At 34.0% G+C, this 19,520-nt stretch overlaps 2 protein-coding genes across 8 annotated transcripts; both read right to left on the bottom strand.

Annotated features, from left to right (window-relative positions):
• Positions 1-225: 225 nt before the first annotated feature.
• On the bottom strand, positions 226-10,106 carry LOC142626463 (protein GAMETE EXPRESSED 2). Of its 6 annotated transcripts, none has more exons than XM_075800288.1 (17): positions 9,633-10,106; positions 9,218-9,538; positions 8,592-8,930; positions 7,758-8,084; positions 7,300-7,506; positions 7,117-7,202; positions 6,900-7,041; positions 6,295-6,603; positions 5,902-6,026; positions 5,206-5,423; positions 4,878-5,105; positions 4,386-4,615; positions 3,282-3,520; positions 2,223-2,379; positions 1,446-1,609; positions 1,043-1,137; positions 226-545 (listed from the first exon to the last, which is right to left on the bottom strand). In XM_075800288.1, the coding sequence occupies exons 1-17, from the start codon at positions 9,718-9,720 to the stop codon at positions 374-376; spliced, it is 3,447 nt and encodes a 1,148-aa protein (XP_075656403.1). In that variant the 5' UTR covers positions 9,721-10,106; the 3' UTR covers positions 226-373. The 6 variants fall into 6 exon arrangements, 4 of the variants coding, with proteins under 4 accessions (XP_075656403.1, XP_075656405.1, XP_075656404.1 ...); XM_075800289.1 differs by having other exon boundaries at positions 228-500; XM_075800290.1 differs by lacking the exon at positions 7,758-8,084 and having other exon boundaries at positions 227-545.
• A 1,783-nt stretch (positions 10,107-11,889) lies between these two features.
• Positions 11,890-19,012, bottom strand: LOC142625837 (lipoamide acyltransferase component of branched-chain alpha-keto acid dehydrogenase complex, mitochondrial). Of its 2 annotated transcripts, none has more exons than XM_075799568.1 (8): positions 18,632-19,012; positions 17,651-17,800; positions 16,910-17,035; positions 16,183-16,580; positions 15,486-15,733; positions 14,525-14,613; positions 13,476-13,703; positions 11,890-12,470 (listed from the first exon to the last, which is right to left on the bottom strand). In XM_075799568.1, exons 1-8 carry the CDS (start codon positions 18,809-18,811, stop codon positions 12,357-12,359), a joined length of 1,533 nt encoding a protein of 510 aa, XP_075655683.1. In that variant the 5' UTR covers positions 18,812-19,012; the 3' UTR covers positions 11,890-12,356. The 2 variants fall into 2 exon arrangements, with proteins under 2 accessions (XP_075655683.1, XP_075655682.1); XM_075799567.1 differs by having other exon boundaries at positions 18,593-18,927.
• Between the last annotated feature and the right edge of the window lie 508 nt (positions 19,013-19,520).

The following is a 19,520-nucleotide window of genomic DNA, read 5'->3' as shown; positions in this document are numbered from 1 at the left end:
CCATTCTTAGTCCTAAAAATCCTTATTTTCTTAAAAGCATTATGGTTTGCAAGAATGGAATATAATTAAGAGGGTTTGCAAAGTACAGAGGATGCAAGCTGGGACTGCCACTATCAACATTTGGGAATAGCTTGTGTCATAGGCATATGACATAAATCAAAGCTGTTTGACACTTTGAAACACATTCATTACAACATTTTCTTTCCATTTTAAGAACTTCCAGGGACTTGACACAATCGGTAAGTAAGCTTAATCTAGCAATATATAAACAAAGAGCAGATAAATGAAAATTGAAAAGTACATTAAAAACAAGAAATTTACAAAGTCATTTGAAAAGGATATACAAAGTCATAGTTTAAATTTTTACAACATATCAAGCTGTTTCACTTTGTCCCTTCTCAATGGCAAGTGGCATGAAAGAAGTCTGCTGACTTTGATCTCCAAAAGATTTAGAAGAGCCAAATGCTGCGTTGCTAGATTCTCCTTTCCCAGATAGACGGCTGGAGCAGAAAAGTTGCACACAGCAATAATGTTTTTCAATGAAGCTGATATAAAGGAAAAAAGAAAAAGAAAAAGAAACTCACAGACATCCTTCCCAACTTATCCATAATTTGCACACAGATATTACCACCAAAGCTGAATAAAAGAATAAACTCAGAAACATCCTTCAATCCAATCCAATCGAATCCATTCATCCTAAGCTCCTAACATCTCATTCGGTTGGTTGTTTTGGTCAATACTTAATACTAGCCAAAAGGCCGAGAAAGGACAACATAGGAGAAAAGGAAATCTATTCAAAGTTCCAGTGCAGAACTTGGAAGTAATATGTTTCATAATCTTTACAATTCTTTTCACAGTATCCATTTTTGCAAAAGGATTAAATGCTGTTGATAATGAAATATAACCAGTTTCCCTGCCCAGAAAGTTCATATAATAAATTTGAAGAGTTTATCAAATTTCACCTAGCCTTTCTATTCCCCCTATTTCCAATATATCAATCATATGTGTATGGCAATCACATTTTTAAACTTGAAATAGTTACCGCTTGCGAAAGTTGGACAATTGGCTGCCAAGCAAGAAGGGACTTGAACACCACCCAGTGTAGTAAACTGCATCCTCAGATAGAGGTGTACTTGGCTGCACATAAACAAGCAAGATATGACAAATGAAATTGACTTTCGGTACAAGTTATGACCCAATGATATGAGATATTTAATTTATCATAAATATTATTTTGTAGCAACTAGCAAATCTGTCATAACATTACTTCTGTGTGAGTGAGTGAGTGTGTGTGTGTTTTCCCATTTAAACTTTTGATATGATCCTATCAAAAGATGCTCATAAGAAGCATTCATAACATTCCACAACAAAAAATAACAATTTATGAAACAAAATGTGCTCTATTATGAAAACAAAACTAGGGAAAAAAAATAAAGCATGCTTACAGTTTGTTCATGGGAACTTTGAACAATAGATAGCTCAGAAGTCTTCGTGTGTCGGCTGCTTCTTTCATTTACAAGAAGAATTGCACATTTGCATGTAAAAAATAGAAGCAACACCCCAAGACAGAACACCATGAAAGATTCCACAACTATAGCCGATCCTAGGGCTGTACCCCCACAGAGACAGATATGGGATTATCAACCAGTTAGATATATATAGATATGACTCAGCTGCTTCCATACTAATGACTAAGGTGACATGAATGATCTGAAAGACCATGCACTTGTCTTGTTTTATTTGGTGCTGCCCTCATAAATTACAAGGGTCCTGAATCTTTGTATATCCAAACGTAAATGCTTACTTGGTAATGATATTTTGGAAGATATCATAAGCTAGTCTTGCATCAATCAAATTTCAAAAAGGATCTCTAAGAGTCTAATGTGATAAAGTTTTTCTAGCTGATTTGGTCAAAATAGTAACCGTCATTCATAGAGTTGGAAATGCCTTTCCCAATACATTAATTCATTAAAGACACTTGGAGATAAGAATCAAAGGAAATAAAATCAACATAACTCAAAAGGAAAGACAGATGCTAAGCAATGTAAAGACACAAAAAAAAGCAGAGGTAACATAGCCGTGACTTTAAACTCAGACAGGGCAGCTCTACCACATTCCAATGCTGAAGCAACTATCCAAAAAGATAATAAAGACAAGGCCTAAGAGAATTATATCTTAAAGAAACAACAATGATAACTCAGGATAAGTTGATTGTAACTTACAATGAGCTACCAATGAACTCATTGGCCTTCTTCTTATTAGATTTACAGCAGCTTCAGTATATAATGGCAATGATACCCTTTCAGAACAATCTGGATAACACCCATAGTTTCCCATATCATTTAATGTCAGTGTTAAAACAGCACCATGTCCTCCACCCTATACAAGAGAGACTCAATTACATATTATTATGGTGCAGTATATTATTCCTACATGCGATACAACTACTTTCACAAATTTTTAAGAGCTATTTGTACTTTGAACCTACACGGAAAGATATACATTGAATTTGAAGAGTTACAACACAACTTGATGCTTTTATGATGCCAATCATGTTCAAAACCTTATAGCTGGGCTTCTTTATACCAACAAATACTATGTGAATAATTGACTTGTAAAGAAATACTACTTTCTATCCAACACATCAACATGTTCCCATCAAGCTTAATTCCAATTGATTATAACATGCCAAAGCGGTCTTATTGACATGCAAATAAGCAATAGCTTTCCCTCCTTTTGAGCTAGCACTATGAAACATAAGAAAACAGAGGGTCTCTTGAAGTGTCAAAGAATATAATTTACTTCATAGTGATGGTTTGAAAATAAGCTAATTCCTCATGTGCAAATTATGTTTGGTTATTTCAAGCACTTTTACAAGCGAAGGGAAAAGGCAGCATCCACATCACTGATCCAGAGGGTTGGAATTAAAATATAATACTCTCTTTGAGTGCGTGATTATTATAGTAGTAGTTGTTTTTATTGATATTGGATTTTCCAGAAGGGAAAAACCTGTTAAACACGTGTGGATCCACACACTGCCAAAATGAACAGAACTCATGACTTTAAAGTCACAATTTAATTCATTTTGGGCAGTGTGTGGATGCACACATGTTGTGTAATAAACACTGCCCGTTCCAGAAGGGGGTGTTTGTTGAGGCTAAAATGCTTAATTGATCAAACAAAAAGGAGAATTGTATAGACTTCTGCTTTATCTTCCAGTAACATTTACTACTTGAAGGAGCACAATACTTCCAACTCCCAAGAACAAGAAGCTCACTCACATGATAAAACAGCTGTTTCAAAATATTGTTGCAGTCATTCACTGTGCCCCGGAATCTAATACCATTAGCTTTGACGGTAAAATGTTTTGAGATAGTAACATACGTCTGAAGAGGTTGCCAAAGATAAATGTTCTTTAGCTTCAGTTCGGTTGTATTGATGAGCTCAGCTGGTAAACTAGTGACCAAAAATCCATCACTAACTTCCACAGAAAATGTGACAATAAAGTTCATTTCACCACCTGAAACATAAGCCGTCAGCAGAATGTCAAGCTATTAGAAGTCCACAGTCCACTAAAAATTTATGAAGCAAAAAATCCCATAAAAAAAAAAGGATAAGTTCAAAGTTTTACATAATGAAAAAACTTACCTCCAAACCGGTTTGGAAACCCACTATGCGGCAATTAAAAAGACCATCAATGTACACTTTTTGTTACATAACTTTTTAATGAGTCGTGATTATTTTAAACAATATACATGAATAGTTTTATAAATCACCATGTAATGGCTGGAGGAGATTCCTCTAAATTGGTTTGGAGGAAAACATTGCCATTTACATAATTCACACCTATCTTGAACATGACAGAAGAAGAAAAAAATCTAAAACTTAGGTTGTGAGTTGTTTTAGGTTATGGGAGAAAGCCCCTAAAGAAACTTTCTATTAATGCCCTAGACAAATTTATCAATAGCCAAAACTTTAAGATGCAACCATATTTAATGATCTGCCTTCTTATTCATGCAAATTCCTCATGCTAAGGCAAGAATTATATGTTAGATTATTCGTCTAAAATGAAATGTTTTAAGCTTGAATTAGCTACTCTAAGAGCTCTTTTTTTCACTCAAAATCTATTATTGCATATGAGTGTGACATGTCTTTTAATTTGAATTCTATGAAAATTATCTTTCCAAACGCACCAATATATAATAAGATGACCATCTGAAACCAATATCTCATAACTAAACATCTAAAGTGAAAACTATCATGCTAACACTACAATCGCTGTGGCATATAGTAATAATATTCTGACTTTTGTAGTATGACGCTGTTAGATATGGCACAAGTTTGATATCTCATATCATACTTAACAATCACATTTTAAACCATACCAGGGAAGTTAAGAAGATCTGGATCCCCAATATAGAACTCAAACTTGTCATGTTCTCTGTTATAAATCAGTGTCTCATCTTCATTACCCTTCAGGATAATAATTTCAGGAACATGAATAAATGGAGGATCGTTAATAGGCTCCACAAAAACTGGAACATCCAAATCATTTTTTCCATTCTTGTTCCTAGTAGACACACGAATCGTATCATTTCCACTGAAGTTCTGATTTCTGATTAGAGATAAATGAGAAAAAATATTCAGGTTACTAATGTGATTGTTGAGCACACACAGAAGAAAGAGATTTTGCAAGTGGTGATGTATTAATGAATTTGCATATCCAAACAACCTGAATTTCTACAAAGGTCAAATATGCAAAATAAATAAATAAAAACGAGCATCATGAATACCCAAAAAAAACTATGAAATGCGGAAATGCTGAAAGCAAAATTTTCAACTAACCAAAAGAATATTAAAGTGAAAAATAAAAATACCCAAGATACTGAATTGCCTTAAGTGCAGAATTGATTACTTCCAAAGAACCTTCTAAAATCAAGTCCTTCACTTCTTCACCCCCTCTATTTACAGAGAGTCCACTCCACATTGGCTGCCAAAATTGCATCAGCATTGGAGACAAAAAGATAATCCCAGATTGTGCACTGAGATTAACAGAGATGTTCTCCATCTGATCTGAATATCTTATCTCAAACCCAGAGAAACCCCTACAAGGAGCAAGAAAAAAATGTGGGAAATAATTGACCAAAATAAATTTTACAATAACAAACATATCAATAAAAGTTTACAGGACAAAAAGCTCCTTACCCAAACCTGGGACTTAATACATCTTCAGTTGCTTGTAGTAGGCTTGGAGAGGAAACAAACTGGGGTGGGATACTAAGAACAGAAATGTTTACAGCAGCAGTAGCAAGATTTCCATTTATATCAGACATTGTATAAGAAAAAGAATCATTCCCAAAATAATCTTTGTAAGGAGTGTATCTAAGAAGCCTTCCATACTGTAGGAGTGAACCATGACCTGGCTGACCAAATATAACATACAGAAGTAGATCAGCTTTCCAAAAAATTTCTTCTATAGAATATATATATGCTTTATCATTATAATCAACTATCAACATAGCATTGAATAAGGGATATTGAACTCATAGCATTGATGCCATCAAACACATCAACTATCAACATACAGGATTCATCATCACACATATGTCTGCACTATGCACAAAGCCCTCTTAGAATAATAACTTCCATATCCAGTAAGAGGATTCTGCTTTTTTATAATGCAACTGAAGTATTAACTATGCCACTATAAAGTGATCAAAAGATTCTATTGATGAAGAAGAAAGACCAAAAAAAATTCAAGTCCAGGAAGGCAGGTGAGTCTGTTTGGTACCCTAATAGGCTTGCTACCATAAAGATAATTATATATACCCTTTAGAGAATTGAGAGGTGAGGGGGAGGTTGTAACTTAAAGGAAAAAACTGCTTCAGCACCTTATCTTACTTTTGTGTATTGAACAATACTTGCATTGTGGCCAGCAAAGTAGTCATTTGCTAAGGCATCAAAAGCAATGGACTCATCCTCCCAAACAGGTATTGTATCATTGTAGGCCATGGGAAAATATTCACCTGCAAAAGACATGATCTTAAAAGTAGGAAAGAAAGAACTGTATCTGTGTATTTATCAATTGCAAAGGTGCAAATGTGTGTCTCTATTAACTATTAAACTAAAGACTCAAATTAAGTACACGGAGCATAAATCCCATTCTCATTTATATACCCCAGATACCACTAGAACATAAACCATAATATGTGTGTGTTTGCATGCATGTGTGCACATTAAGGGGATATATTGAATTTACTGTTAAGATAAGTTCTATACTACTATTTCGCTTACTACTGTATATATTGACCCCAAAGGGACATGGTAGAAAACGATTTCCATCAAAAGAAGCACACATCTCATAAGTTCCAACATCCTTAGCCAGATAATTTACAGTGTATGTTCCATCATTGTTATCCACAAACATCCCAATTGAGAAACCAGAATTGTTGACAGAAGTAATCTCTAATGTTAGCCTTGATTGTTCTGACAAAACAGGGTTATGAAATGAATCCATGAGCTGCACTACTACTTCATTCTTTATTAGCTTTGGCGCCTTGGGAGTGTATCTCAGAACTCCTGAGAGCGACACATTAACTTCCCCTGCAGATGAGGAGCCCATTAATCAGAAATGAACTGGAAAACTAAAAGATTACACTAGTACATGCAATGATAATTTGCAACAAGAGAAATAATAAGTTATGTAACAAACCTTTTTTATCCTTCTCAGGTTAAAGAAAGTAGTTGCTTCAAATACTTAACATAGTATGATTTTAATGTGTTGGTACAAATAGAAATACTTGGGATTTAATGAGACACTAATAATGAGATACTTTTTGGATTTAATGAGAGAGAGAGGGCACAACTGGGAAAATATTATATTATCTGAATAATGGTACCTGCTATTACTTCCTTGGTGATTGAATGACCACCATTCAGTGGAACATTTCCACAAAATACATGAATTTCATAAATCCCACTCTTATCAGGTGTATAAGCCACATTAAAGGAACTGGCCTGAACTTTTGAGCTCCCAACAGACTAAATCCAGAAACAGTACATATCAGAATAATTAAGTACAGCTGATTAAAAGAAATATAAGATTATAATTCTTACAGTGTTACTCAGGTCCGCAGATGGTGAAGGAGCAATTTCTATCTGGCTGGTGGCATCATATCTTAATGTTCTAGTGGGTTCACTGCCTAACTCAATGATGCGCAAATATTTGTAAAATTAATAGAATATCATTTAAAAATAAAAAAGAAGCAAACAACTAAGAAGTTTCTGAATAGCATATACCATTGATGATATGCAGAGGGGATATGCTTGGCAATACATAATAGGAATCAATTTGCCTTACAATCTGTACTTGAAGCCTTTCTACTTCAACTGGAGAGGGATATTGATAAAGATCGTTCAAATAAACTGAGAACTCTGCCATTTTCCCAGCAACCGAATTGTTTAAACCAGAACCATTGACAACACTTTTCAACCCATCGCTGTAACCTATTCATTTTCCAACATACAATGGCAACAGCACTTGATTAACAAAAGAATGACATTTATAGACATAGGAAAGCATAACAAACATCTCCACCACTATGATTCAAGGCCCCACCAAAGAAAAAGAGGAAGCAAGAAGGGAGAGGGCCAAAACAACTCACAAGATCATATCATGGTAATAAAATCAAAGAAGTGACAATCACTGATGCCTAAATATTATCAATGAAAAAATTTAGCAACTAGATAACGCACACCTACAAAGACAGTATAAGCATATGGCATATTGGAAATGCTTTTGTTATGCTTGCTATCATATACTGTGAGCGAAAAGTTCCCTGGTTCAGAATTGCTAAAAGAAAACAACTGAATTCCTGCCATGACTTCTTCAAAGTGCAAATCTGCAACAGGTATAGACAAATTTGTCTCTTTTTCAACAACTTCAGCATCAAATTCATACAATCCTGGAACAAGGTTCCCATATTGATCCATCTGGTGTATAAAGATTTCCATCTTCGAGTATAATTGCCACCCATTTGGCTCAAAGTTCCATTTGGCCATGCAATTGGAAATCTCTAGAGGTCCTGGTAAAAGCCAGTGCAAAATATATTTGTAAAATGAAAAATAATGACACACAAAATAAATCTTAAAATATAAAGTCAAATTTCTTGGTAAATTTATATGAATTAACAAAACTTGCATTATTGGTCTTAGAGCTATTTTTGGTTTTTTTACATCAGGAACACACTGATATAAGCCACCAGTTTCAATAAGGGACATGTTCTTCAGGTTATGGAATGTCCATATCTTCGAAAACCTTACTTCCCTGCTAAAAGAGTATTCCATTTGACAAGTATCTCAAAATTTATGGAAGTAGCATTTCTATTGAACAGAGAAGAAGAATGGGAATCCAAAATACTCATAAATCAACCTTGAAACGAAGAATACATGGTTTCATCAGCACCATGGACTTGAAATGCAAAGAACTACAAGAATAATTAGTAATGAAGGAAAAATCCAAAGTCCTACATGTACAATTAGTGCCCCCCAACAAAACTTACAAGCTTATAAGTAAAGCAACAATACTTCACCTGGGTTCACCTTAAATGGAAGTGGAGAGCCATTTAGAGTTTCGTTGTCACCTTCTACACGCAATAATAGGTCTCCAGCTTGCACTGCAATAAACTCAACGACGATATAACCAAATTCATTCCAACCCATGAAGGTGATGTTGGGGACACTTGCAATGGAACCATTTGCATAAAGTGCTGACATGGTAAAATTATGTGAATTTGGTTCTTCACTGGTGGAAGAGATATTATTCCCAAATGCATCTTTTGGAAGTATTAGAACTATTGCTTTTGTCCCTGCTTCATACTCATTGATGAGATTCATCCATGAAGCAACGCATACAGATAAGTACATTTGGCCTTCAATTAGACAAGAGAAAATTGGTTTAGGCACTTGGACACCACCAGTAATAACATGAGTTTACCAATTAATACATAGCAATACTGATAAACATGATTGCCCTACATTACAACATTTCTGAAAGAACTATCTATGCTATGTATTTCATACAGGATTAAGTATTTAGCATCAAGCAATTCAAGAAAAGGAACACACACAGACTCAGAGACAGTAGAATTAACATTAACAAATAACAATTCAACTCTCAGGACTGACAAAAAATAATAATAAATAAATAAATAAAAACCTGGTACAACTTGGAAATGCATGGATGAATCTAGCACTTCATAATGGACCTCTTCAATAAACACATTGAATAAACCAGCGGTGATAGGAGTGAAGTAAATTCTCCAATCATTAAAATCACCCCCGAAATCCGAAACAACCCCAGATACGAAAGAACTATTCCCCATCTTTCCATTCACAGTGAGAGTGGGATTAAAAGCATTTTTGTCAATCTTGTCAGCATGTTCCAGTACTTTGATCTTTATTGTTGCGGTATCACCAGCCCTGAAAGTGTCTTTATCATCCAACCAACTGAAAGCAAATTTAGGCAGTGATGCTTTATCTGCAGGCCACAAATGAAACCAAAACGGTTACAAGAAAAGAAAGAGAAAAGAAATGAAGAAAGAAAAATAAAGCTATGGATGAGTGTTAAGTACCTGAAGTTGCAAGGTCAGAACCAGAGGCTGTGATAAAAAATAAAGCCAGAACTGAAATGACAAAATGCAAGTACATTTGGAAATCCATAATTGAGAGACAAAGTGAGAGTTCAAAGAATGACTAAATTTTGTAACGTGCAGTTCCATGAAGCGCATTGTTGTTGAGTTCTGTAGCGGTTGGTTGCAGTTGGAAGCGGTTATTTCTAACTTTACGACACACGACAAAAAAAGAAAACCTATATGTAATCTACAAGTGGATGAATATTAAACCATGTTACAGCAGTAGAAAGAACCCTTGCGCGAGATAAAAAGATTATGCAGACAACGTGTGTGACCAGTGTCGTACAAATAGATAGAATGGTTCTTCACTTTCTTCTGGGTCAGTAACGTACGGTGAGATGCCAAAACATCATGAATTGAATTCTTTGATTTTTCATGCTTCCGTGTCGGATATTATTTCCTGTTACTTATTTTACTTGTATACTATATTATATATATATATATATGCTATTTTTTTTTTTTTTTTGAGAAGGATATATACATTAATTAGGATTTAGGATGAGAAAAACCGAGAAAACTCCTTAAATAATAGTATAAATTAGCCTCTAAGCACATAAGGCTCTTTTATTTTGTAGGAGGATTTTTTTTTTTATTGATTCAACGGGAAAAATTACTTCAACCAAGGGGAAATAGAATGTAAGAAAAATTAATTAGAATAGATAAAGCTTGTGCTAATTTTATTATTTTATTCTTTTCTAAGAAGCAAAACCTGATAACAAAAAGGGAAAAATATTTCAAAACTAATATAATCAAATATGTGTGACAAATTAACAATTAATATTAAGAAGAGCATCTTAATTATACCAAAATAAATACATAGTTTTGAAAAAATTTAAAGCAATCCTTATTGCAAAACAAAAAAAAAAAATTAAAGTTTTTCCACTAAATACAAAGAAAATAAAAATAAGAAAATAGATGAATAAACAAATGTAAAATAAAGCCAGTGGTACTTGCTAGTTGGTAAAAATGAGTTTAAGATGATCACGTGCCTGCTCAAATGGAGTACAAAAGTAAGGCAAAATAAGAATTAATCGAGAGTTAAATGTGATGAGTAAGAGACATATAGTAACAAAACTAGCAATAGTTGAAGTAATTAATTATTGTATATGAAAAATATAATATGAAGAGTGGAGGTTTTATTTATGATATGAAAAAAGAATAACTGAAAAAATTATTGTATAGTATAGATCTTGTTCTTCAAAATTTCCCATAAAGAAATTGAGAGAGGAAGAAATGTGAAGATATGCATTTGTGCCCTAACTTTGATTTTTTGAATCTGAAGCTTGTATTAGAAACAAATAAAAATTGAAGAAGAGTGGTGGTTATTCTTTGCTTTGTATTTACTAAGTAAGCACTTTTGGTTCCTAAAATTTCAAATGCACTATTGGTCATTAAAATGTAAAAAATAAGTCTTATTCGTGCTTTAGTTAACTACCATTAGTTTCATTGCCTATGTGGTTAATTGAGCAATGACATCACCTGGCATACGGTATCAATGGAAAGACTTAGAGTCTAGGGGAAGAGATTGAAGAGTTGATTGAGCAACGAAATCACATGGCATATGGTATCAATGGAAAAACTGAGAGTCTAAGGGAAGAGATTGAAGTGTTGAAAGCCCAATTAGAAAAACTCCGTGTGCGTAATTATTACCACTCATTACTCAAATTATAAAATTTGCAAGTTTTAAAGGTTATAATGTAAAAGTGACCTAAACCTGTAGAATGCATTAAATTTAAAATAATTTCTTTTTAAATGTCTTAGAATGACAATTAAGATCATGCATGCCCTTGGCCCCACATAGGACTTGTTGATTGGGTCGAAAAATATTAAACGGCTAGTCGTACAAAACGACATTGCAGCAGAAGTGGTCTTGCGTCTTGGCCTACTACAATGCCTCACATAAAACCTTTGAAATTTAAAGCTGCCTAAACAGCAAAACAACAAAATGGCGCACTCGTTTTTGCTAGAGATGCTGAAAATTCTGCTCACTAACATATATACCAAGCAACATTTTGCTAGAGATGCTGAAAATTAGTGCAATGATCAATACCCTCCTTCCAAGCAATATTTCGCGGGTTTACATTCTCAACTTTGGGTTTGATGAGACTGTTGTGGACTCTCAGTACAAGAAGAAATTTAAACAAGGTTTCTGAACCTTATTAAATTAATTTTGAGAAAGAGATACCAATTCATATCGTGGCTTGAAATGAAGATACGATTCAGATATATTTGGTAATGTAACACATTTAACTACCAGAGAAACTATAACCCTAGTCCTATATTATCATTATTTATTTTTGCTAGCAATATCCAGTATTATGTCACAAGCTCTTCACTTAGACACAGTAACATGCATCTGAGAGCTAAAGATAAAGGCATGGTCTCAAAATCTGGAATTTCATCACCTAAATGATCAAGCATTATTGATGCAATAGGACTGAAACAGTGTGTTTTGAATAAATTGCTTGGCTGCTTTCTTCGTTTCAGATACAAACATCAGCTAGAACCAGCAACAATGTTGGCACAGTCCAATCCCAGCTTACCTCCTTTAGCAACAAATGCCATAGCAATAGATTTGTGTAGATCACTGTACATTTTGCCCTTATCCTCTCGACAAACAATCAAGACGGATCATCTTCTATTCTGGACATTTTTAAAGATCTCTCATTTCATATGCAACATCAACAGTTCCGGCTTTTCAATAAATTGTTTCCATTCACCGCAGAATCTTGCAACAGTTGCCCCATCCAAAACTCTATGATCGGCACCTATATTAACCTGAGAAGGAAAATACCATGTCAGATTTGATAGATTAATTTCATCTATCACCAGATGGCTCATTAGTCATTGCATATGAAGAACCAGGTAACAGTCACTAAACCTGAGAAGGAAAAGGATGCATATTATATCAAATCTCTCTTCTGGTTATTTGTATCATCAATATATACATACTAGATATGGAATTACATGTTATTTAGCATTCCGGTAGGTTCAAAAACTGAATACTATCGGTCGTGTCTATTTTTTAGGTAAGTAATAACACGTTTTTTTCAAATCACACAGCTTATCTAAATAATCATGACAAATTTTGGTCAGTGAATGTTGAGTGCTGGCCTTGTATTCTATCAAAAACTCATATTTACAAGGCCAGTGCCCACATTCAACGAACAAAATTCATTATAATAATCAACTCAAATTCACAAAACCAAGTCATAACATACGACAAGAAGGCATCGCGATCCCCTATGTAATATCATATAGCTAAATCTTCTTCTATTATTAAGCAGATGGTTTAAAGTATTTAGGAATAGGTGTGTCACATATGCATCTACTGACACAAAATCACATGAGAGAGAGAGAGAGAGAGAGAGATCTAATCTGATGCCTGACCACTAGCAAGACTGACAGTTAAGAAAGTACACTAGCTTAATTTGCAGCAGCATCCTAGTTAGGGAAAGGATCCTTAAAGCAACTTCTTCCAGAAACATCAAATCAAACACTTAAAACATCACTGCAAGAACAAACTAGCATTTTACTCATTCTGCTGAAAAAGTATAAGAGGGGACATATTGACTGCCATGGCCCCTGCCTATCAACGATTATTCCTTCCCTTTCAGCAAAATGACAAAAGCATTCAATTGAACCATGAGGTATATATGCCGTGTTTTATAATTAGATGTGTTTGGAGAAAAGTTTCTGCTTTTTCTTTGGTGTGGTTTTTATTCTTATAGTATTATGATAACATTAGAGATATGATACCAAGATAAATATATCATTGCTTACGGTCATGATTGATGCAGGATAAATATTTCCATCATCTGTAAATTGAGGAACTTTCTGAATTCGTCCAATTGCAATGATGGAAACTTCAGGCAAGTTGAGGAGGGGTGAACCAAACTTTCCACCAATTGCTCCAATATTGCTCAATGTTAGTGTTCCACCACATATATCCGCAGGATTAAGCTTGTTATCCAATGCCAATTGTTGTAACCTTGACAGTTCCTTTGTTATCTAAATGCAAAAACAAACTTTATCACTAAAAAGAACATTTGGAAATATGCACATCAAGAAGTTATCAAGCATGAGAAAACAATTTGTAGTGAAAAAATAAAGATTGTGGGCACTAAGTCATTGTCATCTACACTTATATTCATAGGGCTGAAGCACTACATTTACAGATCAAATACAACCTATTGCAATGTTCTAGTATGTTATAATATTCAAAGTTTCAAACTAGAAAATCATTTAGTCAAAGCAAGTAACTGTCCTAGCAGCAGTAGAACAGCAGTGCTTGACAAGGCAGCCAAAGCAACTGCGACACAAATTGCATTTGTTGCCTTTTGCAACACATCATGTAAGTTAAAGCCCTAGATGCGGCACATCATCAATTGATTGGTTGCCCATGAATTCAAGCAAGGAGGCAAATTACTATGAGTACAGGGTGGGGAGGCAAAGAGATTATACGTTCAATCAAGAGGCAGGTGTACAACCCAGCCCCATATAGCTGGGAAAGCAATCAATTGATCCAACTGGTAAATACAAAATGATCAAAATTTCTATCATATATGAATACATACATACATACATACATACATATATATATATATATAGAGGAAAACTGAAAAGATATGATCGTGGAAGAAATAGAAAAAATGCAAGATAAAGAGGTTATATTGAAAACGGAATTTGATAAATGCCTCTTCCCAAAAAAAACCTTTTTTTTTGTGCATCTTGGAGAAACAGACGAGTGCTGGAAGAAATCAACTTCACACTTCCATGATGTAGAATAGTATGTATATGTATGTATCAAATTAAGAATCCATATTACTGACCTCCAAGATCGAAAGTGACTGAACATTCTTTATGTTTGGTACAACTAGACCAGATGGAGTAGCCATTGCAATTCCAATATTGTGAGAACCTATAATAATCAATAAGTCCAAAAATTGTATTAAACATTAATAAAAGGCCAATATGATAGACAAAAACTTATGAGATCATGGCAGCCTGACAATAATTAACACAGCCCAAGAAACCAATTAGTTGCTTACAACTATAAAAACTACACTTCCACAAAGATCCTAACCGGCCACATCAACTAATTTTTTGAATGAAACTCATTCGTATAACCTCTAGACATGTTCATATATACCCTTTGAAACTAAATCATTTCAATTTGTTTTGTAGCAATCAAGGAGAGTCCCTAGAAATATTAACTATAAATGTAGTACTCTTGTTCGTGAATGGCATTCTGAACACATTTTCACTTTCCCATGTCCATGTCAGTCACCAATTTAGACATTCAAATAGGTTTGGAAAATTTGCTAATAAGTTAGAGAATTATAACATCTCTAATTTATTGCCTAATCTGACACCCCTACTTTATTATATATTCTACATCCACAGTTTTAGCCACAAAGATAAACAAACTTAATTACACATAAATGTCTCAATTCACAAAACACATATGCGTGTCAAAGAATAAAACAATGAAAATAGATGACAAGTGCCTGATCGAATTGATCGGGTCACGTAGGAACAAGATTCAAGTCTACCAGTCTGTTAGGATATCCTACATCCACAAAATCTTGTGACATAACACTCTGATCAAATACCATAATGACCGAGAATATGAAGCGACAAATAAAATGGCATTTACTCACTGATAAAAACAGATCAAATCAGCACAAATGGCAGATGATGTGAATCATGTGATGCATATAGAAGTCCATTTTTATTAACTTAATAAGCATATTGGCTTATCAAAAACAGTTAAAATAGGAAGTCTACTACCTTTAAGGATGACTTCAAGTAACTCCTCATTGAAGCAACTATTCATTAAGGGATACTTGCTCAATGCCATTGAAAGCGACTTTATCAGTGTTGGAAGGAAAGTGTGCTTAACATCTGGATCGGAATTAGTATTTTGAAATGATGATTTAAGTTCCACCAATGCATCACAATTTATCTCGTCTACATAATGAAAATGTGGGACTTTTGCAGCCATGGACATTGATTTTACCATTGTTCGCTGGAAACCCCTGAAAGACCAAAAATGTAAGTAACTTGCCTAAAACTCTAACTCTGTCATATTTAGACCACTTATAAAATATTTTACATGAATTCATTACGTTACATAAATAAATAAATAAAGAACATATCATCAAAAAACAAGCTAGAAGGATTTGTGGGCACAATAATATTGCTACTGAGTCAAATCTTATATTAGATAAGTCACTTTAATCTTGCATTTGCATGGAAATAATTTTTATGAAGCCAAAGAAACCAAGGGCACAGGCCACACCATCCAAAGTATTGGCTTAATGGAAAAAGCTCAGCAACATCATGGTCAATGGCAACTCTATAGTATTGAAACTGTCAAGTTCATCTTGGTTTTGTCCATCTCATGAATTATATGGCAGAGAATTCCATTAAAAAAAGATAAAAAATAGAAGAGGGTGTCTAGGTTCATCTTTTTATCCAAGTTTACCTCAGCGGAACTGTCTTATCTTCATAGCTCCCTAGAACTTCACCTGAAGGATGTGGATGATCCTCTTCTCCTCCAAGAAACTGCCTTCTTGAAGCAGAAGTCAAGGAGGCAGATGGATCTTTAATGCTTCCTTTCTGGAAAGCATATTGGAGGACATCTTCTTTTAATATCCTGCCATCTTTACCAGTTCCCTTGACATCATTTAGATCTACACCATGTTGTTTTGCAAGGTTCCGGACAGCAGGTGTGGATAGGACTCCGCATATGTCATTTTTAGTTAGCTCTGAATCGCAAGGCTTTATATTTTTTAGACCCTCTTGTGTTGGAGTTGGGTTTTCTAAAACATAGGTTGAAACCTGTGCTTCCTCAACAACAATCTTTAAAAGAGTTTCTCCAACCTGCAGTTTGCGTAACAAAAAAGCTTAAATTGTATTTTAGTATGAAATCAAAGCAGATGAAAGACAAAGCTGATCCAGGTTCTGATAAATCCTATACTTTTTTAGCCCTTGATGTTTCTAAAACTTAAGTAGGCCTACTTAATATTCTTAAAAAGAAACCAAAAATCAAAACCATGGTTTTTGAACGATGCGAACTTCCCTATGCTGTCCCTAACAGCCACTCAGAAAACTGGAACTACATACTTGACAATCATAATGATGAATCATAAGTCACGTGTAGTTGAGAATAAAACATGTTCACTTTTCTAAAGTGATTTGAGTATTCTCACCTTTACAATGTCACCAGGAACGTAGAGAATTTGAGCAACTTTCCCTTTGTAACGACTTGTTATTTCTATGGTTGCTTTGTCACTTTGAACTTCACAAATTGGTTGAAACTCTTCAATTTGATCCCCCTGTCAGAGTAATCAGATTAACAATTATTTCCACCGGTTTAATCAAAACAAAAGTCAGGGTATAATGGAATATGTATAGATAAACAGCCCGAAAACAGTTGATTTGCATTGGTCTACGAGTCTATCCTATTTCGTTAGCAGTGCAGAACATGAGGAACTTCATATTTCAGGAGAAAGAAGCCATAAATTATCCAGGAAACCGTGGTAAAAAAGAGTTCAAACCAAAGCATATCAAAATCAATGCTAAAGCTTAAGCCAAAACCAATATCTGATAATAGATAGTATTCTCAATAATACATGTTTGATAGACCAAAGACAAATCTTGGCAAACAAAACTCAAACCAAAAACAACAAAGAACTTTACATCTGTAAGCATCCTGAAATATACAAAAAATACTACTGACAATTTGGAAATAAGGGAAGAGAGTATCAATAGTTTCGAACAAGGAATACAATGAAAAAGCCATCAGCCATTGACAATTACAACCAATCATTGAGCTGACATCAAGAAATACATATAAAGACTTTAGCAACAAAAAAAAAAAAACACGAAGAAGAAGAAGAAGCTAATAAATGTAAAGACATAAACACAAACAATTAGCTTCGTTCACTCACCTCCTGCACAAACCATTTAAGAAGTTCACATTCAGCAATGCCTTCACCAGTTTGTGCTAACGGTACATCAACTATCCCACCCACTGGAAGATCTGCTACAGCGTGACTTGAAAAGAAACTTCTATTCACAGCAATATATGGAACATTGAACTACAAAATGGAAAAGATCTGTATTTACAAGCAAGTTCTACATTATTATGCTTTTAAAACAAGAAAGTCGCATTGACAAGATCAATAGAATTGATGACAACTAATGTACACATGCCCACTACAAAACACCTAGTAAACCAGACAAATCATAGGACTGACCCATGGATTGGTCATCAGTCATTTGGATGGTAATCGACTCGACAAATTAGAATGCTTTTCTGATTTGTATTGATGGAGCTATTCAATTATAATTCATCAAAGAAATGTTGTACCAATCAAAAACATGGTTATGATCACTTATGGTATTGAGAAAGGCTCCAATAAAGTCAATGAAGAACTAGTTCATCCTCAAATTTTTCCCACATATAGTTAAAATTAGATAAAGAAAATCATTGCCATTCACAATACAACTAAGAGAAATCATGCTAGTAAACCTAAGAAAGAAAATTAAAGTAACTTCATTACTCACAACAATGAGTTTTAATCAAATTAGTACAACTCTTTTTTTATCCTCTACTTTTCTTTCCTTAATTGGTACACAAATTTTGTTCACAACACTCTTGACGTGACAAGATGTGATTGGCGTAAGTGCAACGCAACTTTTTATTCGTTATTGACACCACTTTTATTGCACGATAATCAATCATACCAACCTCAGTATTAGTTGTGACAAACTAGACTTATTGATAAATGTTTCATGGTAATTATAAAAATGTTAATTTAACTCTATATGATCAAACAATAATTTTAAAAAAATTTGACTTGAACATTAAGCTAAAAACGACGACGCACCGAGATAACAAAAGTACAAGAAGAACAGCTGGGACTCACATGAAGAATACTACTACGACTACCAGCGGACCGAAACGACGCCGAAGCTTGGGCTGGGGATGGATTCGAGTTCGAGTTCGGGTTCGGGTTCGGAGCATGGGAGGTGTACGGACATAGGAACCGCCGAACGGAGGTGAAAGACCTCTTCTGCAAAATAAAAATCCTCCGACCAATCATCATAATCTGAGACTTTGATGAGTGTTTAAACTCCTTACCAATTACTGTAATATAAGTAAACCTCTTTGTCTTTTGTCTCTCTCTAGTTTCTTGTTGAAACTAAACACTAAGATAAAGATAGATTGGTCCGAATCCTATGATTCTATCCTAGTCTAATCAAGTCCAGCTCTGCATTTTTCTGGTTTGTCTCTCAGCGTTCGCATTGGGAGGAGTAACATCTAACAATCAGTTTTTTTTTTTTTTTAAGATTAAAGAATAATATTAATCTTACCACGTGGGAATCGGTGCATTAATTGATCAAAAAAATTGGTAGGAATTTCCTGTCCCGATTAATGTATGCCTCGACGTATACATTAATAATTTATTTTTTAAAAAAAATTATTGAGTATTAAAAAAGTTGTCAAATTTTTTATAATTTTTTTAATTTTCAATAAAAAAAATTTCTAAAAATTGTTACTATTAATGATAATAAACAATTATTATAAAATCATAAAATGAAATCTTAATGTGTTGATATATTTTATATCAAAAAAATGTTAAATTGTATAGTTGATGCTAATATTTGTAATTTGTTTCCAAATTGTTTTTTTTAAATGTTTTATAGAATTCTTATTGTTATTTGATAGATGAAAAAGATTGAACAAACATAATTTATTTTATGCAAAGCACTTATCTAAACCAACGTTATTTCTTTTATTACGCTGTCTCATTT

Source organism: Castanea sativa, chromosome 2 (genome assembly GCF_040712315.1).
Source record: "Castanea sativa cultivar Marrone di Chiusa Pesio chromosome 2, ASM4071231v1".
Lineage (NCBI taxonomy): Eukaryota > Viridiplantae > Streptophyta > Magnoliopsida > Fagales > Fagaceae > Castanea > Castanea sativa.
The sequence above is the reverse complement of the archived record's forward strand: the minus strand, read 5'-3'. Positions and strand labels throughout refer to the sequence as shown.

Coding starts and splice junctions, on each gene's coding strand:
- LOC142625837 (XM_075799567.1), bottom strand. CDS start 18,811: ATGATGATTGGTCGGAGGATTTTTATTTTGCAGAAGAGGTCTTTCACC. Junction 17,801..18,592: donor CTTGTACTTTTGTTATCTCG/GTGCGTCGTCGT, acceptor TCCATTTTGTAG/TTCAATGTTCCATATATTGC. Junction 14,614..15,485: donor ACTTGAAGTCATCCTTAAAG/GTAGTAGACTTC, acceptor TGATTATTATAG/GTTCTCACAATATTGGAATT.
- LOC142626463 (XM_075800288.1), bottom strand. CDS start 9,720: ATGGATTTCCAAATGTACTTGCATTTTGTCATTTCAGTTCTGGCTTTA. Junction 7,507..7,757: donor TGCTTATACTGTCTTTGTAG/GTGTGCGTTATC, acceptor GAAAATGAATAG/GTTACAGCGATGGGTTGAAA. Junction 1,610..2,222: donor GAGTTCATTGGTAGCTCATT/GTAAGTTACAAT, acceptor GTGGGGGTACAG/CCCTAGGATCGGCTATAGTT.